Below are 23032 nucleotides of genomic sequence, written 5' to 3' on the forward strand. Positions count from 1 at the left end.
ATGTTATTTTATTGAGTAACAAACCATTCTTAGCCTAAATTAATCTTATATCTTCAAAATCAATAACTACTTCTGTAAGCAATTAATATCCACACTTTTCATCTAAGGCAGCATGCATATATGTATACAATAGAAGTAAATAAAAGAAAAATATAAGTGTGAAATAATGGCCAACAACAAATACGTAATTATACATACAATAAACAAGATGTACTTGAAATATGTAAAAGTGACAGTTGCAGAAGGTATAAAAGTATTGAAATGATTAATGGCTTATTTAAATAAATGCCCATATAGTTATTTTATCAACTGGCAGCTGCTTGTTATAATTTTTATAACATCATAGTTTCATAGCAGACGTATAGGTCTATGGTATAGGGACGATGCGCCCTAGTCCATAGACCTGCTAGAAAAGTAGGATACTTTCTAACATAGATAGGTCATGTCTGTTCATGACGGATATGCTTCTCTCTGATAAACTCCGATAGGACATAACTTGAGACTCTATGGCAGTCAGAGAGGTAGGTTCGTTAGATACAGTTGGTAACTATTATTGATCCTTGTTATATTTATTGCACTCTCGTATTCGTGGATTAATTTATATTTTTATTTGGTAACCGCTAAGTAACAGATCGACTTTCTCTACTTATTCATTACAGACTATCCTACTGTTTCACAGTAACCGTTGTGCATATTTATACAAGGTATCCCACTTTAACTTGGACAGCAGGATAACTCAAAACTGCAAAATATTTGAAAAATGTTTCAAATAAAAGTTGTATCGTACCAAGAGGGCTAACCCAGGATGATCGTAAATTTGACCTTAAATTTTATTTTCAAGGTCATTTCAAGATCAACTTTATTTTATAAATTAAATCCTTATTTTTGACCTTGAATTTGGATAAAGCGGCAAAATCTATCTCTAGATGACCTATTATACGTGGGGTTCGGAAGATCCTTCAAGGTCATTTCAAGGTAAATTTTGTTTTCTTCAATAGGAACCTCTATTTTGACGTTGGATTCAAATAGAGCGTGAAATTCTACTTTAAAGTGATCTATTATACGGTTTTAGCTATTGTACGTTGCGCGGTTCGGCTAGCCTGTCTATAGTTGGGTTTAATGTTTGTAGGTTATTATGCTATTGGGTTAACTTGCCTGGGGTATAATGTTTGTACGATAAGTTACACATTTCTACGTTAAAATAGTTCTATGTTACAATTATGAAGCTTAATATCGATTTTTCTGCTTAAAATCGTTGATTTTTTAGTTTTTGGTTAGAAAATATGGGCAACATAAAATGATTGAATAAGTTGGCGGTCAAAAGCAGATCGGGTCAAGTTAAACCTCAGATAGGTTAACTCAAAAGTCCAATAACCTACGATTACTAAACCCCAGACAGGTTAATCTAAGAATACAATAATCAGTAACTGCTCAACCCAAGATAGGTTAATCTAATAGAGTACAATAACAATAAAGTTAACAAACTTAGGTTAACCTATCTATTTTGGGTTGTTAAAGTATTAGTTTTAGAAGTCCTTATTCGTTTTAAAAAAAAATTTTCTTTCGCTTTGTGATATAAACTCAAATAACGTTTTTTCACACATTTAGGTAAGTATGTCTCGAAAACCTGGAATATAGAAGCAATTCTGATGTCGGATTTGGATTCAGCGCACTAAAAACCTTATATGAAATCTGGTTTGTTTATATGAAAACTGTTGCCCTATGATTATTATTATTATTATTGACACAATCAATTCATCTTATAAAATATTTTTGTATGTATGCAGAATGACTAACTACACTCTCAATGAAGTAGTTGTCATTCTAATGCTACGGAAGTGCAATAGGAATTATAGACTTACTGCTCGGACCTACGCCAAAATATATCTCAACCGGCGCCATTCTTCCCTTCAAGAAGTGATAAATATTGAAAGAAGATCATGGAATAATCCACGGCATAACTAAAAACCATATAGACTCTAAAATGATAACAATCCAAAGTTACTTACAATTCTAGCGTTGGTGCATTTAAATCTACATTTTAATACGCGTCAGATTGAAAGAAAAAAAGTAATAAGAGATTATTAAGATTTGTACTCTCTGTCAGTATTAAATTGTTTAGGTGAACTCGTAACATGTTGAATAAATATCCCGATTTTTTTGAAATGTTTATTTTAGTGATGAAGATATATTCAACAGTAACGGGAGTACTGTTATCAGATGTACAATTTGCCTTAACTGGCTGGATTGCTACAAGATCTCGCCTTGACTGGTTGGTACGTTACAACAACTTGCCTTGACTTGCTGGATCTTTACACAATCTTGCCTTACTTAGTTGAATCATACATTAATGTATACACTCACACACGTACGCGTGCGCTGAGACCTTCTCTAGGGGCTGCAAGACATTGTAGCTGGTGGGAAGGGTTAACCCATTGAGGCCCAGACCAAAACTGGATTAGATAGTATCAAACTATTTGTTGGAAGCGGGACATAATTAAAAAAAAAGTACTCAGGTTTTTTCTTTTATCTTTTGCAATTGTTTATAAAAATTTATTTAAATAAATTACTAAAAAAGTCTATTTTTTTGAAAATCTGATCATGCCAATCTATTCTACGGAAAAAATTATGACGAAAACCTACATAAAATTTGTTTCTCAGACCATAATTTGTTAGGGTAAAACAGCTACGAGTATAAACATTGATAAAGAAGATTGAACACTGTTCTAAGTAAATTCTAAAGTATGAGATTGCACTTCAGCCAGCCACTCAAACGTAATCTCTAACACGATTTTCAGATTTTCAAAACAAAAAACTCCGCCAAGTTATGCACCAAACCGTCAGGTTGTAGAGTTTGAATAGAATTACAAACTCACCTAAAAAATCAAAGTTTCATACATTGAACATTTTTACTGTTTAATTGTTGTACTAACAAATTTCGGTCTGAAAAAAAAATTTTGCATAGATTTTTGACATAATTTTTCCCGTAAAATGGATTGGCGTGATCGGATTTGCAAAAAATTGACTTTTTTGGTAATTTGTTTAAATAATGTTATGTAAAAAATTGCAAAAGATAAAGGAAAAAACACGGGTATATTTTTTTCGTTATATTCTGTTTCGAATAGTTAGTTCGAAGTTATCGAATATAGATTTTGCTTGGGATTTGACGCAAACTCTTTGGCTATACCATTATTTATTGTCGTTTTACAATAATAAATTGCGGTACGAGAAAAAAATGGTGCATAGATTTTCGTCGTAACTTTTCTTGTAAAATCGATTGGTGTAATCAGTTCTACAACAAATGATTTTTTTGATAATTTGTTTGAATTTATTATAATCCATTGCAAAATATAAAAGAAAATTACTTGCTCTGCAAGCTTTCCTATTTTGTAATGTATATATTTTACGACTATGTAATCGAGGTATATGTACCATGGTAAATAAGTAAATAAATGGAAGAACAGATAAATAAGGTGTGACGGTAAACGTCAGGTTTGCGCTACCGCCTCGATCGCGCGGTTGCCTGCGAGGGCAGCACCTACCGGCCCGGGTAAGTCAAAAACGGGAATTCGGTCCGAAATGGGATGGAACGCGCGCGAAGAGAAAAGGACCAGTGGGAGAGCGCCTTTGATACCGGTAACAACGTGAAGGAGTCCAGGAGATCCAACACGAGAGTTGAGCAGTTACCCGAAAGTCGCGAATAGCCTGTCCGAACCCAGGAGTACCTCTAGCACCGGCAACAAATTGCGTGCGTGTGAACGCCACAAGGAGTGTGAACATTAGATGACCAATAGTCTTTGTTGTTGCTGCGAGTTCAAGAGGTTAGCCGAGACGCCATCGGAGGCCCGCCATGAGATCGCGGAATCTGTCCGACAAAAGCAGCAGGACGACAGAGAGAGCCTCGTCTATAATTTGAACAAGTGGTAACCTGAGCCACGCACTAAAAGACGTCGTCGAACTGCTCCCCTTGACCGTGCGAATAATTATATAAGGTAAGCTGGCGTTATGGTTTTCGAGAAGCGACCGCGCGTAACATCTTAGCTCTCCCCTCATATCTGCGAATACAAGAATATCGATAGCATATCGATAGCATCGAGAGCATGCAACCGAATAAACGAACGATTGTAAACAAAATGACGGTACGTAAGATTGTCGCGCACACCGTATAAGCGTAAATGGCCAAATGCGTTGTAGATTACATGATGAATAAACTAGTCCATGTATCATTGAAACATTAATTTACTGTTGTCTTTGCTATTAGTAAGTTGGTTGACTGATACCCATCCTCTTCTGCTCTTCGGTTAGTTACCAAAATTGATTATTTCGATCTCGCCTTACGCATTCAGGTACGACTGCGCATCGGGCAAGACAAAGAAATTAAAACGGAATTCACACCCCGTTACAAAGGTTATTATAAGAAAAATTGTAAAAAATGAACCTTATTACAAAAGGAAAAGTAAAAACGAAAAGTTAATATAATCAATTAAATTTTCCAAAGAATATTTTGAGCTGTGTCGCGAGCAAGCGTTGCGCTTGTATTTTCTTGTTTGTTTCATTTTCAATGTATTTGCGGTTTTCTTTTTCATTTTGAACAATTTCAAATTTGTTGTGTGTTTTATTTAACCAATAATCTGATATTCTGGCCTGTTTTTTCTTAATAATCGCTTCAGGAATTTATCTCTGACTTTTTGTGGTAACCGTGTTCCACTTGTTTGAGTTTGTATAATTTTGTATTAGATTGGAGGAAGTATGCACTTCCTGGATGGCTATTTCGGCCGTGTTAGTCGTTAGATTCGAGTCAATTATTGTTGCTATCTACTGATTGTTAGTATTTTTTTAACACTTTACTTATTTGTTTTTAATCACATTCACTTTTAATATATTTTAATTCATTCACTTTTTGATTTGTAACACTTAACTAAACACTCATCTCGAACGCTAAACGTCGAATGTTACGGAAAGATCAAAGTAAATGAAAAATGCTTAATTTAACGATTGATTTTTTTTTCAACTACACTTTTCATTTCCTTAACATTTTTTTATTTGCCTGAAACCTCCTTATATTGTTGTTTTGATGTGTAAAACAAAATGGCGGCCGATGTAAAAATGTTTTTGGAAATTTTACGAATTTTTCCTTGAAATCTATATATTTTTTTCTAAATCTAGAAATTTCCTTGGGACAAAATTATTTTAGAATAATCTGAGTAAATTTAAAAATTTTCGAAGTCACGAATTCCAAAATTCCAAAATTGTATAAGAAAATTCTGAAATAATTCTAAAATTCTCTTTGACCAATTCTAAGACATTTTTATATTTAGAAAATTTGTTTTAAAAAATAGTTTTTAAGTAAAAAAATTCACGATGAGTAAATCTTAAACATGAACAAACTTACTAATATTTATTTTAGACATTAAGGCTCATATGTAGAGGTTTTAGGTATATAAAAAAATGTTAAGGGATCGAAAAATATTTGAAAAAAAAACTTGAATTATAAAATTATTCTCTTTTATTTATTTTTGATTTTCAATGTTAAAACTTTTTCCCCGAAATTTTTTACCAACATCATTAGAAAGAATATCCTCGAAAACATAGAAGATAGTGGTTGCTCAATTTTTTCTGTTCAAATTCATTACGTGATAATAATTCAAACTCAGCTCGAAAAATTGTTCTATGAGCGTTAATGGGTCAAAACATGGCAAAATTTATTTTGAAATTATTTTGAGGCGGCCCTTATTGAGGATGATGATTAAACAGACCTCCTGATGGCACAGTGATCTGAAGGTCGATGATACACTGTTGACAATGTGAGGCACCTAATGCCGATAAAATTATTAAAAATATCGACACTTTTTCAAAGCCAATTTTCATATGCTAGGATTCCCGCGTTCTAGCGGGCCTCGGCATCCTGTCTCTTCACCTCCACATAACTTGCCGGAAAGTAGCGCGGGGCCCACCCTTGCGGACAACTTGATAGACGGGGCCTCTGCAGCGCGGGAGGCTTGAAAGGGAGAGAAGCGTGTAGCTGTGAAGCTACGCGAGGCAGCTCTCGAGCCAACACTACCTCTTCTTCGGTGTCACTCAAGCTCAACACCACCTTCAAAATACCGATGGTGGTATTTCGCATCGAGAGACTCCAGCCTCCTCTCTCAATCATAGCCCTCGCGTTACGGTTCCTATTAGCCGTGAGATATCCAGCCGCGGCGATTGGAGAACTAGGTGTTTTCTCGCCTTGGCTACTGGCTTACGCCAGCAGGAAGACAATCCCTTTCTTCGCGGCGATAACCCTCGACTTCTCCACCATTTCGCGAATGCAAATCTTCGTGAGCCGAAAAGCTGCTCTCCGATGCACTGCTTTGTCCCAAGTACGCATCGGTGCAGTTAAACGGATTATCGACCCTGTCCTCCTATCTCCGGTGAACAAACGGATCTCGCGCCAATTACTTACAAATGGTGTCGGAGGCGAAGGCAAAGGCGGCGACAAAGGTAGCTCCTTCGCTTCTCCGTCCTCGCCTCTACCAACCGACACCCAAGCCAACGCGAGGTACAGGAGATAATCTTAATAATATATGAGACCACCTGCTTTTTATCTTAAAACGAGGCGGTAGACTTTAACGCCTGGTCTAGCTCCATAATCTCCAGAGGTTCCGTCGAATGTGTCGGCGCCGACGGGACACTTGAAGGCCCCCGAACTACGGCGACCTGATGAATGTGGCTTGAATCTCCAGTTTCGTCAACCATCATCACCCGACGTCAATGTACTCCTTGAATCTTTAAAACAAAACAACTTAATTATTACACCTGTTCTGTTTTACGAATCTACTTATTTACCTTACGCGGCGATACTTATCGCTCAATTTCGAATACATGCACCCTAATCATACGATGTTTACTGTTCGTTGCTAACTCGTATATCTCTAGCGAAATTACCACGACGATCTTAAACGGTTCGTCATATTGCGGATTAATATAGAGATAATGTAGATCTAAAATCGCGAAATATAAAGTTTCGCGTTCTTACCTGCCGCCGCGTTTCAAAGCGTGTGCACTTTGCGCCAAACCAAATCGCCTACCTGGAAGAGTACCTGTCGACTACCTTAGTCGTAGTATTACTTTTGCTTTACCTGCGCTTCATCGATGTGTCCAGCTACCAAGTCACATAACGCATTTAAACGCAGCAACCTATTTTTCCACGCTTTCATATCTAATTTAACTATTGGCCCTTTCACCATAATTTCATACCTCAAACTCTTTATTGATCGCGGATCTTTATCGAAATTCAAAAACGCTGGTTAAACCTTTGTAGACGCCTGATTCGCGGTGTTTAAGGCATGAAATTCATGCAAATGATTATCCCAGCTCTTATGACCAGCATCTAAAAATCGCTATTATCATCTTTAAAGTTCAAATAACACGCTCTACCGGATCGCTTTGTTGGTGATACGTCGGGCAAAACAAGCGTTCAATACTATATTCTTGCAACTTATCTTCAAACACTTTGCTTTTGTATGCCTTCGCATTATCACTAACAATATTTTCGGGGGTTTTCTATCTGAAAAGAATTAACTCCTCGAGCACTGCAGTGAGAGCAGAACCGTTTGCCGAATTCGTCGACAAGGATTGCGCTTCGTGCTCTACTCACGGGTGCTTCTTGCTGTTCATTGCGCAACAAATTTGGAATTCTGCCTGACACGAAATCGTCCTAAGCAAAGGTGGCTGCAAGTCTGACCGCTCTTTCAATGGAGTAAATCACAAGTATCGGTCTCGCAACTCATCTAAATCACCGCATAAACTAAGTCCGCGATAGCGCATCAATTTCAGAGAATGGCCGGTTCTGTGGAGTCGATTTTGCGTTTCAACTTTTTTGCCTACGTATCGCGTAATAATTTGCGCATGATTATTCGAACTCAGACACGATGAGGACATTATCGCATTTAAAAAAAAATGTTTTGTAGGAACCGTAATGAGCAAGTTGAAACAAAAGGCGTGTCCACTACGAACTAATTTCCCGGTTGTTTTCGTAAATAGGATCTTTCCAAGGCTCTAAGACGGCAACAAGGCCGCCTTGATTGAGCTCAAAGAAAGAAACCGTTTGGAGCAAATATTATAAATGTACTAAATACTGTCTCAAATAAGTGCCAAGAGAAAGAAAACGAACCACGAAAAAAAAATTCCGTGCCCAAAATAACGTGAAACCGGAAACGAACTTTGAACGATAACGGGTCCACATCTGACTTCAACATGACTCAATGACACATGCGCGGTCATCCGACTCCTTCATTTAGAAAAGATTACCGGTAGCCCATAACAAACAAAACCCGAAATACCGAGAATTGAAATTCGTAATTACTTTTTAAACGTTCGTTACGCGCACAATTTTTGCTCTTAGAATACAATAGAAATTAACATATTTGCATTAATAATTCGCAATTCTCCTCCTTCAATCGTTGGTTCCCACAAGGGATGCTAAGTAACAAAGTTGTCGTGTCACCTACACGTTTTGCCATCAATTCTTTAAAAAGGGGTATAAGAGAGGCGCTTTCGCTCTCAACGATCAAAAGGACGATGAGGAAGAAGGATAGATCAATGAATGATTTCGCGCATAAACTTTCGAAATTTACCGCAAACTTATTATTAACATAAACCTCACAAACAAACTAACTCGCAAGATTTACTACTAATATAAACAATTAGTAACACATTAACTCGCATGGCTAACCACTAACGAATAATATCAAGAACTCGCGGATCTTATTATTACTACAGATGACGAACAAGTCGAGGATCGCTCTGACAATCCGCGTTTTAAAAGAACCGCGGCTCTTATAAAGAAACTCGGTAGCCGGTGAGTAAACGCCTGGCTACCAAGTATTGTCGTACTTAGCCTAGCCAATGAAACCCTTGAGAGAAAAAGAATAACGAAGGGAGAGAGAAAGATAACCTGACCTTTGTGTCTCTGGTTTGCCGGATGATACAAATCTCACTGTAAAGCAGAAACACGAAGGGATACCATTGTTCTCGTGATGACTGGGCGTCTCTGCAGGGTCAACTGATGTGCCGTCCGCGTTTTCTCGTGGTGTTCCTCCCAACGAAGGGTTTCTCTACATAGGCTGGTAAACCTTATTGCGCCGAATCACTGAATACTACTACTTGCTCTATCTTCTCACGTCAAAGAGTCCATGAGAGAACAGTGTAAAAACTGCTGGCCGCGGCCTACTTGAGATCATCGGCATGCTCTCTCTCTTTTTCATTCCCTTTTGACTTACTTCTTTTTTGGTGGCATGCGATGCAACTCTTATCGATCGTGCGTTGGACGCCCACCTATACCTCCATAATAGGCGGTAACCTCTATCTCGCTCTCTCTTACTCTGTTTTTTTCGCTATTTCATTTCGCTTTTTACTTCTTCGAAGCGCTCTCCATCGGGCTTACTCTGCCTCGTTCGGCGATCATCGCTGGCTAAAACAAAGGCCAGTAGTTGGGCGTATTTTCTCTGTGCACTCAACGCTAGCTACTATGTCTTACCGAGAACAGGGGAAATTGAGGGACAGTAATCAAAAGGCAAGCAAACTACTTGCCCCCGTCACATTTACATTATATTTTATCATAACTTCAACTTTATCATCCTAATGTATCTATTGTTTTTTGAATAATGTCATTTTATTATTTATATAACTAATAATCTAAAGAGTTTTAGTTAAAAAATGTACCTCTGATAATCCACCAACAAAATCGGGTATGTATTCTGGATCAATATAGTCTTTAAGACCGCCAGTTTCTTGCTGTTGATAGTCAGCACCACAATAGAATATAAATTTTTTTCTCGTATTTTCATCTGTAAAAGATTAATACCACTGCTATAATATTATTACATTAGAAACTTGTAAATATACTTAAACTACAGTACTGGCTATTAATTTTTAGATAGATGACCCATTTCTCGCTTCTACTTGCAACTCGCATATTTTCTGAAATATTTATCGGAAAATTTTTTTGGAAAAACCATTAGAAAGTACTGATCAAAGGCTTTTTTGAGTAAACATCTTTTTAAGTTATTTTTAAAACTATTAGGCTTTTAAACAATTTAAAATAATTTTTTCCTTTTTTTCATTGTTGTTCAACCACTTGTAGTTTTTTTATTAATGAAATTAAGAAAATCAGAAAGTAAATTTGAAAAAGGCTTAAAAATACCGTTGTAAATATTTTTCAAGAAGTTTTAACGTCACTTTATTGTTACAAGTTTCACTGTTTTAATCAATCGTTTAATTTTTTATTATGGAATATAAAATAAAAAAAAACTTTTCCTAAAAATATATTTAATTCGATTAAAATTATGATAACAATTAGATTAACGTTATAAATATGTTTTATATAATATAGATATATTTTAATTTTGAGTAGACGTTGTGATGGGAGCAGGCGACGACGTGTTGTCATGCGCCGCTTCCTTCCCTTCCTCAGCTCTCGGCTGGCCTAGCAATCGACGTTGAGCGCATTCTAAAGTGCGTAATGCGGTTTGTTTTCTTTTAGCGGCCAATAATGATCAGCGAGCCGAGAGTGAGGTCGGCGAGGGCAACAACAAGAGTAAAGGAGAGAGAGCGAAAAGGGAGAGAGAGAGAGCGAGAGAGAGAGAGATGAGGGACAAGTGCCGGTATTGTGCAATGGTTCGCGGCCGGCGCGCGACCGATTAGCGGCGTAACGTACCGCGCGATATTAGGTCAAGAGAGGATTCGACGAGCATTAAGAGAGAAGAGTTGAGCTACAGTCAGGTAGAGGCGGCAGTCGAGTCAGCAAGAGATGGCAGTCGAATCAGGAAGAAGGACTCAAGAGTTAAGTAGGAGCAGTGAGTTAGTCAACTAAGGACGCCATCGGCCAAGCGAGTGCGATGGGGAGTTTGGCAGAGGTCGCCAGAGAAGAGCTGACCACGAGGAGCAAGAAGCCGAGGAGGAAGCTGCTCAATGGAAAACGACGATACGCCTGTGAGAAAGGTGGCCCACCATTTCTAGCTCATCGAGGAGCCACGGCAGATAAAGGTCAAGTACTCTTCTAGATTATCTCTCTCTCTCTATCTCTCTCAAACGTGGCGATTGCCCTCACCCATTACAGGTGCCGCAATAGTTAGGCGTTTATCCAACAACTATTGCGACGATCCTTTGTGTCGGTATCCGCATCATTGCCTCGGCGATATCTCGTCAGGCAACTAGTTGACTGATTGTCAAGCTTCGTTATACAGTAGATTAAGTTGTTCTTTACAGCTTTAATTTTCCTTTCTTTTACCTTCTAATCCTCTCTCTATTACTCAGAGCACTATTGCCTTTCTTCCCCGCCCTAAATAATTGGTGACGAGCCGTATGTCTCGTTACAGCTTTGTACAGCTAAATATACAATAGAAAAAAAAACCCTAAAATTTTTGAAAATTCAACAAAAGTCTAAAACCAAATTCTATAAACAGAATAATAAATAATATACCAGAGGTATTCAAAAAGTAAGGTGACTTTATGGTTTTCTCAAAAAATATTTATTTATTGGTCAATATTTATGTCGTCTCTTTTAAAGTAATCCCCGTTAGATATAATACACTTGTGCTAGTGCTTTTTCCAATCAGTTTTTATCTTCTCAATTATTGAAAATCGATGTCCTTTCACGAGTTTCTTAAGTTTTAGCAAAAAAGTCACCGGGAGTCAAATTTTGACATTTGATCGAACTTGGCGTGATTTTTTGGGTGTTCATTGGGACGATTGGACTTTAGTATCGCCATCATATCCATATACCCACGATTCATCACTAGTTATAATCCTTTTGAGAAAATCAGGATCATTATTGACTTCATTTAATATCTCCTGAGCGATAGTCATGCGACGGTTCTTTTGATCAAAATTAAACAATTTTTTGGAACGAATTTCGCTGACACGCGTCTCATGCCGAAAACATCTTAAAGAATATTATGGCATGAGCCAACCGATATGCCAACATCTTCTGCAACTTCTCTGATGGTGATTCGACGATTTTATAACACAATTTATTTCACTGCTTCAACGTTATCATCTGTAATTGATATGCTAGGACGCCCAGGGCGAGCGTCGTCTTCGATATTCTCTCGGCCTTCTTGGAACAGCTTATACCACTTATATACATTTTTGTTACTCAGAGTAGACTCACCGTATGCAATTGTCAACATTTCAAGAGCTTTAAAGCACTGGATTCTATTTTTCACACAAAATTTAATGCAAACTCTTTGCTTCATTCTTTTCGATAGAAGAAAATCGCCGAGCACATCAAACACTTTTAACCTCTGACTCCTCTGTCAGAAAAATAATACGTGTTATATAATTAAAACTGTGAATATATGCTCATGGCGAGTGCACCAACACAACAACAACAAAAATTCAAAACTTGAATGTACGTAGCCCGCGAAAATTGAAAAGTCACCTTACTTTTTGAATACCCCTTGAATGTATTGTTCAACAAACATACTTTTGATTGATCAAAAAATTCTGCTATGATTTTAACAAATTAATAAACAAATCCATAGTTTTACAAATTCTTAGCATTTTTAATACTAATTTTTCAAGCATAGATAGGTTGATAGAGTTCCAGCTATTTTCGAAGACATTTCATAATTCGAAAAGGTTTTGTTTTACTTTCTGCTTTTTTTGTATTTGTTAATCTTGCTCGTCCTACATTAAATTGGATTTAAATAAAAAAATATAATAAATTAAAAATTACAATACTTACATATTGTATTTTTTAAGCTCATTTCAAATCTTTTTTCCGATGTTTTCTAATTTTATTATTAAAAAAACTGCAAGTAATTGAAGGAAAATGAAGAAACGGAAAAATTATTTTAATTGTTTTAGTGTCTAGTAGTTTTAAAAACAATTTAGATAAATATTTATTTATTTGAAAAAAGAGCTATTAACGAGAACTCTCCAATAATTTTTTAAAAATTTTGTTCTGACAAATATTTAAGGCGTTAGGTCCAGTCATGATTTTCAAAAAATCGATTTTCTTTTTATTACATTTTCTAAAAGTATATTTTGAAAGTATTCCCTGAAATTATTAGACCAATCGGACCATTATTCACCGAGATATACAACTTAGAACACACCTACCTCGAGTGCTTAAAAACGTCGAACTTAAAAGTGTCGAACCGACGTTCGTTGGAAAACACTCGAGAGGCCAGAGTTGCTCTGCGACGGAAGAAAATCGCTGCTGGGGCAGCTGATAAGCAAAAGGGAGAAATACATTGTATGGTCCTGGAATAGATGATACTGTATAGGTATGTAAAAAAAATTTTTATCTGCATGTAAACTATACTCAAAACTTTAAACGCGTTTTTCTCGAAACCACGTTCTCCAAGTCGGTGATCAATGAAACTCGAAAACGGTTATATCGATCCTCTTGAAATTTTAACGACTTATTTTACGTATAATTGTCCTCCGGATGGACGAAGGATTTTTTCGTACGATGAAAGTTTTTTTGTTACAGCCGAAAAAGTGATGAAAATTTAGGGAAAAAAAAAATTGACCTTGAAAGTCCGCCATGTTGCGAAAAATCAAAATATGACTAAACCCTTCGTCCATCCGGAGCATTAACTGATTTACTAAATATCCTCGTCCGTTTTTTTTGATTTCAGATGATCCAGACTGCTGCAATCGTGATCACCGCAAAACGTATTTTTTTTGGAGTCTCGACAAATTGACTATATCTCCTAATATTATGGACATTTTGACATAAAAATTTTTCTGTAACTTCTTTAAATGTGTATCTTTAATGTACAAAAAGATTTGTTCATGAATAATAAAACCCGTCTTCACAAAAAATGTGCAAAAAAAGCGTTTTTTTTAGCCTTACAACTGGACCTAATCCCTTAAGAAGATATAACGGAGCGAAAAATTAACCCATCCAAAATTACTGTCCGCTACTGTATATAACTATTTTCATATGTAAGCAGTTTGAATTAGCACATATAACAAGATTTTTATTAGTAATACTGATAATTATGATAAAACTGATGTACAAAAAATTTATTTCGAATATAAAAAAAAGTTCGGAAATAAGCACCAGCTATATGTTTGATATTTGTAAAAAAATAACAATATTCAAAGTTTTATACATATTTTCCAAACAAGTGATATTTTTTATATATGATTGGAATTAATACTCGTGATCGATAAAATTTGGTGGAAAATAAAACAATGATACTACAATTAGACACAGTTTGGACATACATTCATATTTGGTGCCTGTCTCTGTTTAAACCATTTGGACATGTATCTGATATACAAAATCAAAAGAACTTGAATCAATCACAATAAAATTTATGATACCTTTTTTTCTCATAAATGTTTTAAAATAATAAAAGAGAACGTAATATATTATGTATTTTTTTCAATTTAATAAATGATGATCAGAGATAATGTTAACTCGAATTCAAAAGCGAATTCATATAAAAATCTATAGAAATTATATAGTCTGATACTTTTTACTAAAATATTGTTCTGTGCAGAGCTTCAAAAATTATATAAGATTATAACTATATAATTATATGTAAGTGTTAAGCCGCTTCCGACGACTTTTCGACATACGTTAAGCCACTTCAGACGACTTTTGCCGCTTCAAACGACGACGTCTAAAGGGATTCATATGGGTAACCGAATGAGACGACTTTCAGTGGAAAGTCGTTTCTGACGACTATGCCGCTTCAGACGACTTCATGAAATTAGTCGATTTAGACGACTTCTATAACAAATATTAAGCCGTAATAGACGACTTGATAACGAGACAGCTGGAACGAAAAAACGATGGAAAATCATGACTATATAAGCTGAAAGATAAGGAATTCATAAATATATGTCGACTGGACCTGGAAGTCCAGGATTTTACCTGAAATGTAACACTCGTTGAGAAAGTCATCCCAATCGGCATTGCGCGGGTTATATTCTGAAATATAATACAAAATCGACTTCTTACGGGAATTTTTAGGAGAATAAATCATCGTTTCTCATGTGAATACAGCAGTGTGATTCTGATGTGCGAAGATAACGTAATTGAAGACATTTTTACTTGAGATCGTAGTGAAGGAAGAAGAAATCTCCGTGAAATTTGAGTCTCATTAGGAAAGTCGTCCCAATCGGCTTTGCGCAGGTTATATTTCGAAATATAATACGAAATCGACTTCTTACAGGAGGTTTTCAGAGAATTGATGATCGCTTCTCATGTGGATACAACAGTGTGATTCTGACGTGCGATGATAACGAAATTGAAAAAATCTTGACTCGAGCTCCTAGAAATTAAAAGAGGAATCCCGTTGAAACTTGAGTCTCTTTGGAAAAGTCATACCAGCCGGCATTGCACGGGTTATATTTTGAAATATAATACGAAATCAACATCTTACGGGAGGTTTTAAGAGAATTTATCATCGTTTCTCATGTGGATCCGACGGTGTGATACTGACGTGCAAAGATAATGTAATTGAAGACATTTTTACTTGAGATCGTAGTAAAGGAAGGAGAAATCTCCGTGAAGTTCGAGTTTCATCAAGAAAGTCGTCCCAATCGGCTTTGCGCAGGTTATATTTCGAAATGTAATACGAGATCGACTTCTTACGGGAAGTTTTAAGAGAATTTATCATCGTCTCTCATGTGGATCCGACGGTGTGATACTGACGTGCAAAGATAACGAAATTGAAAAAATCTTGACTTGAGCTCCTAGAAATGAAAAAAGAAATCCCCTTGAAACTTGAGTCTCATTGAAAAAAGTCGTCCCAATCGGCTTTGCGCGGGTTATATTTCGAAATATAAAACGAAATCAACTTCTTACGGTGAGTTTCAAGAGATATCATTGTCGTTTCTCATGTGGATCCGACAGTGTGATATTGACGTGCAAAGATTACGAAGGTACAAAAATCTTGACTTGAGCTCCTAGAAATGAAAAGAGGAATCCCCTTGAAACTGGAGTCTCGTTGGAAAAGTCGTCCTAAACGGCTTTGCGCGGGTTATATTCTGAAATATAATACAAAATCGACTTCTTACGGTAATTTTGAGGAGAATGAATCATCGTTTCTCATGTGAATACAGCAGTGTGATTCTGATGTGCGAAGATAACATAATTGAAAACATCTTGACCTTTAGGAGAATTCATGAACGTTTCTCATGTGGATCCGACAGTGTGATACTGACGTACAAAGATAATGGAATTGAAGACATTTTTACTTGAGATCGTAGTGAAGGAAGGAGAAATCTCCGTGAAATTCGAGTCTCATCAAGAAACTCGTCCCAATCGGCTTTGCGCAGGTTATATTTCGAAATGTAATACAAAATCGCCTTCTTACGGGAGGTTTTAAGAGAATTTATGATCGCTTCTTATGTGGATACAACAGAGAGATTCTGACGTGCAAAGATAACGAAATTTATAAAATCTTGACTTGAGTTCCTAGAAATGAAAAGAGGGATCCCCTTGAAATTTGAGTCTCGTTGAAAAAAGTCGTCCCAATCGACTTTGCTAAGGTTATATTTCGAAATATAATACAAAATCGACTTCTTACGGAAGGTTTTAAGAGAATTTACGTCGTTTCTCATGTGGATCCGACGGTGTGATACTGACGTGCAAAGATAATGTAATTGAAGATATTTTTACTTGAGATCGTAGGGAAGGAAGGAGAAATCTCCGTGAAATTCGAGTCTCATCAAGAAAGTCGTCCCAATCGGCTTTGCGCAGTTTATATTTCGAAATGTAATACGAGATCGACTTCTTACGGGAAGTTTTAAGAGAATTCATCATCGTCTCTCATGTGGATCCGACGGTGTGATACTGACGTGCAAAGATAACGAAATTGAAAAAATCTTGACTTGAGCTCCTAGAAATGAAAAGAGGAATCCCCTTGAAATTTGAGTCTCTTTGGAAAAGTCGTCCCAATCGACTTTGCTATGGTTATATTTCGAAATATAATACAAAATCGACTTCTTACGGGAGGTTTCAAGAGAATTTATCGTCGTTTCTCATGTGGATCCGACGGTGTGATACTGACGTGCAAAGATAATGTAATTGAAGACATTTTCACTTGAGATCGTAGTGAAGGAAGAAGAAATCTCAGTGAAATTCGAGTCTCATCAAGAAAGTCATCCCAATCGGGCTTGCGCAGGTTATATTTCGAAATGTAATACAAGATCGACTTCTTACGGGAAGTTTTAAGAGAATTTATCATCGTTTCTCATTTGGATCCGACGGTGTGATACTGACGTGCAAGGATAACGAAATTTAAAAAATCTTGACTTGAGCTCCTAGAAATGAAAAGAGGGATCCCCTTGAAACTTGAGTCTCGTTTGAAAAGACATCCCAATCAGCATTGCGCGGGTTATATTTAGAAATATAATACAAAATCAACTTCTTACGGGAGGTTTTAAGAAAATTTATCATCGTATCTCATGTGGATCCGTCGGTGTGATACTGACGTGCAAAAATAACGTAATTGAAGACATTTTTACTTGAGATCGTAGTGAAGGAAGGAGAAATCTCCGTGAAATACGAGTCTCATTAGGAAAGTCGTCCCAATCGGCTTTGCGTAGGTTATATTTCAAAATATAATTCGAAATCGACTTCTTACGGGAGGTTTTAAGAGAATTTATGATCGCTTCTTATGTGGATACAACAGTGAGATTCTGACGTGCGAAGACAACGAAATTGAAAACATCTTCACCTTTAGGAGAATTCATGAATGTTTCTCATGTGGATCCGACAGTGTGATACTGACGTGCAAAGATAATGTAATTGAAGACATTTTCACTTGAGATCGTAGTGAAGGAAGGAGAAATCTCAGTGAAATTCGAGTCTCATCAAGAAAGTCATCCCAATCGGCTTTGCGTAGGTTATATTTCAAAATATAATTCGAAATCGACTTCTTACGGGAGGTTTTAAGAGAATTTATGATCGCTTCTTATGTGGATACAACAGTGAGATTCTGACATGCGAAGAAAACGAAATTGAAAAAATCTTGACTTGAGCTCCTAGAAATGAAAAGAGGAATCCCCTTGAAATTTGAGTCTCTTTGGAAAAGTCGTCCCAATCGACTTTGCTATGGTTATATTTCGAAATATAATACAAAATCAACTTCTTACGGGAGGTTTTAAGAGAATTTATCATCGTTTCTCATGTGGATCCGACGGTGTGATACTGACGTGCAAAAATAACGTAATTGAAGACATTTTTACTTGAGATCGTAGTGAAGGAAGGAGAAATCTCCGTGAAATACGAGTCTCATTAGGAAATTCGTCCCAATCGGCTTTGCGTAGGTTATATTTCAAAATATAATTCGAAATCGACTTCTTACGGGAGGTTTTAAGAGAATTTATGATCGCTTCTTATGTGGATACAACAGTGAGATTCTGACGTGCGAAGAAAACGAAATTTAAAAAATCTTGACTTGAGCTCCTAGAAATGAAAAGAGGAATCCCCTTGAAATTTGAGTCTCTTTGGAAAAGTCGTCCCAATCGACTTTGCTATGGTTATATTTCGAAATATAATACAAAATCGACTTCTTACGGGAGGTTTCAAGAGAATTTATCGTCGTTTCTCATGTGGATCCGACGGTGTGATACTAACGTGCAAAGATAACGAAATTTAAAAAATCTTGACTTGAGCTCCTAGAAATGAAAAGAGGAATCCCCTTGAAATTTGAGTCTCTTTGGAAAAGTCGTCCCAATCGACTTTGCTATGGTTATATTTCGAAATATAATACAAAATCAACTTCTTCCGGGAGGTTTTAAGAGAATTTATCGTCGTTTCTCATGTGGATCCGACGGTGTGATACTGACGAGCAAAGATAATGTAATTGAAGACATTTTTACTTGAGATCGTAGTGAAGGAAGGAGAAATCTCCGTGAAATTCGAGTCTCATCAAGAAAGTCGTCCCAATCGTCTTTGCGCAGTTTATATTTCGAAATGTAATAAGAGATCGACTTCTTCCGGGAAGTTTTAAGAGAATTTATCATCGTTTCTCATTTGGATCCGACGGTGTGATACTGACGTGCAAGGATAACGAAATTTAAAAAATCTTGACTTGAGCTCCTAGAAATGAAAAGAGGGATCCCCTTGAAACTTGAGTCTCGTTTGAAAAGACATCCCAATCAGCATTGCGCGGGTTATATTTAGAAATATAATACAAAATCAACTTCTTACGGGAGGTTTTAAGAAAATTTATCATCGTATCTCATGTGGATCCGACGGTGTGATACTGACGTGCAAAAATAACGTAATTGAAGACATTTTTACTTGAGATCGTAGTGAAGGAAGGAGAAATCTCCGTGAAATACGAGTCTCATTAGGAAAGTCGTCCCAATCGGCTTTGCGTAGGTTATATTTCAAAATATAATTCGAAATCGACTTCTTACGGGAGGTTTTAAGAGAATTTATGATCGCTTCTTATGTGGATACAACAGTGAGATTCTGACGTGCGAAGAAAACGAAATTGAAAAAATCTTGACTTGAGCTCCTAGAAATGAAAAGAGGAATCCCCTTGAAATTTGAGTCTCTTTGGAAAAGTCGTCCCAATCGACTTTGCTATGGTTATATTTCGAAATATAATACAAAATCAACTTCTTACGGGAGGTTTTAAGAGAATTTATCGTCGTTTCTCATATGGATCCGACGGTGTGATACTGACGTGCAAAAATAACGTAATTGAAGACATTTTTACTTGAGATCGTAGTGAAGGAAGGAGAAATCTCCGTGAAATACGAGTCTCATTAGGAAAGTCGTCCCAATCGGCTTTGCGTAGGTTATATTTCAAAATATAATTCGAAATCGACTTCTTACGGGAGGTTTTAAGAGAATTTATGATCGCTTCTTATGTGGATACAACAGTGAGATTCTGACGTGCGAAGAAAACGAAATGGAAAACATCTTGACCTTTAGGAGAATTCATGAATGTTTCTCATGTGGATCCGACAGTGTGATACTGACGTGCAAAGATAATGTAATTGAAGACATTTTCACTTGAGATCGTAGTGAAGGAAGGAGAAATCTCAGTGAAATTCGAGTCTCATCAAGAAAGTCATCCCAATCGGCTTTGCGTAGGTTATATTTCAAAATATAATTCGAAATCGACTTCTTACGGGAGGTTTTAAGAGAATTTATGATCGCTTCTTATGTGGATACAACAGTGAGATTCTGAAGTGCGAAGAAAACGAAATTGAAAAAATCTTGACTTGAGCTCCTAGAAATGAAAAGAGGAATCCCCTTGAAATTTGAGTCTCTTTGGAAAAGTCGTCCCAATCGACTTTGCTATGGTTATATTTCGAAATATAATACAAAATCAACTTCTTACGGGAGGTTTTAAGAGAATTTATCATCGTTTCTCATGTGGATCCGACGGTGTGATACTGACGTGCAAAAATAACGTAATTGAAGACATTTTTACTTGAGATCGTAGTGAAGGAAGGAGAAATCTCCGTGAAATACGAGTCTCATTAGGAAATTCGTCCCAATCGGCTTTGCGTAGGTTATATTTCAAAATATAATTCGAAATCGACTTCTTACGGGAGGTTTTAAGAGAATTTATGATCGCTTCTTATGTGGATACAACAGTGAGATTCTGACGTGCGAAGAAAACGAAATTTAAAAAATCTTGACTTGAGCTCCTAGAAATGAAAAGAGGAATCCCCTTGAAATTTGAGTCTCTTTGGAAAAGTCGTCCCAATCGACTTTGCTATGGTTATATTTCGAAATATAATACAAAATCGACTTCTTACGGGAGGTTTCAAGAGAATTTATCGTCGTTTCTCATGTGGATCCGACGGTGTGATACTAACGTGCAAAGATAACGAAATTGAAAAAATCTTGACTTGAGCTCCTAGAAATGAAAAGAGGAATCCCCTTGAAATTTGAGTCTCTTTGGAAAAGTCGTCCCAATCGACTTTGCTATGGTTATATTTCGAAATATAATACAAAATCGACTTCTTACGGGAGGTTTCAAGAGAATTTATCGTCGTTTCTCATGTGGATCCGACGGTGTGATACTGACGTGCAAAAATAATGTAATTGAAGACATTTTCACTTGAGATCGTAGTGAAGGAAGGAGAAATCTCAGTGAAATTCGAGTCTCATCAAGAAAATCATCCCAATCGGGCTTGCGCAGGTTATATTTCGAAATGTAATACAAGATCGACTTCTTACGGGAAGTTTTAAGAGAATTTATCATCGTTTCTCATTTGGATCCGACGGTGTGATACTGACGTGCAAGGATAACGAAATTTAAAAAATCTTGACTTGAGCTCCTAGAAATGAAAAGAGGGATCCCCTTGAAACTTGAGTCTCGTTTGAAAAGACATCCCAATCAGCATTGCGCGGGTTATATTTAGAAATATAATACAAAATCAACTTCTTACGGGAGGTTTTAAGAAAATTTATCATCGTATCTCATGTGGATCCGTCGGTGTGATACTGACGTGCAAAAATAACGTAATTGAAGACATTTTTACTTGAGATCGTAGTGAAGGAAGGAGAAATCTCCGTGAAATACGAGTCTCATTAGGAAAGTCGTCCCAATCGGCTTTGCGTAGGTTATATTTCAAAATATAATTCGAAATCGACTTCTTACGGGAGGTTTTAAGAGAATTTATGATCGCTTCTTATGTGGATACAACAGTGAGATTCTGACGTGCGAAGACAACGAAATTGAAAACATCTTCACCTTTAGGAGAATTCATGAATGTTTCTCATGTGGATCCGACAGTGTGATACTGACGTGCAAAGATAATGTAATTGAAGACATTTTCACTTGAGATCGTAGTGAAGGAAGGAGAAATCTCAGTGAAATTCGAGTCTCATCAAGAAAGTCATCCCAATCGGCTTTGCGTAGGTTATATTTCAAAATATAATTCGAAATCGACTTCTTACGGGAGGTTTTAAGAGAATTTATGATCGCTTCTTATGTGGATACAACAATGAGATTCTGACATGCGAAGAAAACGAAATTGAAAAAATCTTGACTTGAGCTCCTAGAAATGAAAAGAGGAATCCCCTTGAAATTTGAGTCTCTTTGGAAAAGTCGTCCCAATCGACTTTGCTATGGTTATATTTCGAAATATAATACAAAATCAACTTCTTACGGGAGGTTTTAAGAGAATTTATCATCGTTTCTCATGTGGATCCGACGGTGTGATACTGACGTGCAAAAATAACGTAATTGAAGACATTTTTACTTGAGATCGTAGTGAAGGAAGGAGAAATCTCCGTGAAATACGAGTCTCATTAGGAAATTCGTCCCAATCGGCTTTGCGTAGGTTATATTTCAAAATATAATTCGAAATCGACTTCTTACGGGAGGTTTTAAGAGAATTTATGATCGCTTCTTATGTGGATACAACAGTGAGATTCTGACGTGCGAAGAAAACGAAATTTAAAAAATCTTGACTTGAGCTCCTAGAAATGAAAAGAGGAATCCCCTTGAAATTTGAGTCTCTTTGGAAAAGTCGTCCCAATCGACTTTGCTATGGTTATATTTCGAAATATAATACAAAATCGACTTCTTACGGGAGGTTTCAAGAGAATTTATCGTCGTTTCTCATGTGGATCCGACGGTGTGATACTAACGTGCAAAGATAACGAAATTTAAAAAATCTTGACTTGAGCTCCTAGAAATGAAAAGAGGAATCCCCTTGAAATTTGAGTCTCTTTGGAAAAGTCGTCCCAATCGACTTTGCTATGGTTATATTTCGAAATATAATACAAAATCAACTTCTTCCGGGAGGTTTTAAGAGAATTTATCGTCGTTTCTCATGTGGATCCGACGGTGTGATACTGACGAGCAAGGATAACGAAATTTAAAAAATCTTGACTTGAGCTCCTAGAAATGAAAAGAGGGATCCCCTTGAAACTTGAGTCTCGTTTGAAAAGACATCCCAATCAGCATTGCGCGGGTTATATTTAGAAATATAATACAAAATCAACTTCTTACGGGAGGTTTTAAGAAAATTTATCATCGTATCTCATGTGGATCCGACGGTGTGATACTGACGTGCAAAAATAACGTAATTGAAG

General features: G+C 36.6%; 1 protein-coding gene across 2 annotated transcripts in view; it reads right to left on the bottom strand.

Moving 5' to 3' along the window:
* LOC131675206 (protein real-time) overlaps nucleotides 1–23032 on the bottom strand; it is a 749330-nt gene that overhangs the window by 161694 nt on the left and 564604 nt on the right. For both annotated transcript variants that reach the window (XM_058954109.1, XM_058954108.1), the window contains exon 11: nucleotides 9706–9830. In XM_058954109.1, the coding sequence (XP_058810092.1) occupies nucleotides 9706–9830 (125 nt within the window). The remainder of the gene's footprint in view (nucleotides 1–9705; nucleotides 9831–23032) is intronic.

This window comes from Phymastichus coffea, unplaced genomic scaffold, assembly GCF_024137745.1.
Source record: "Phymastichus coffea isolate CEN01 unplaced genomic scaffold, Cenicafe_Pcof_1.1 PCOF00017, whole genome shotgun sequence".
In the NCBI taxonomy this organism is placed as follows: Eukaryota; Metazoa; Arthropoda; class Insecta; order Hymenoptera; family Eulophidae; genus Phymastichus; species Phymastichus coffea.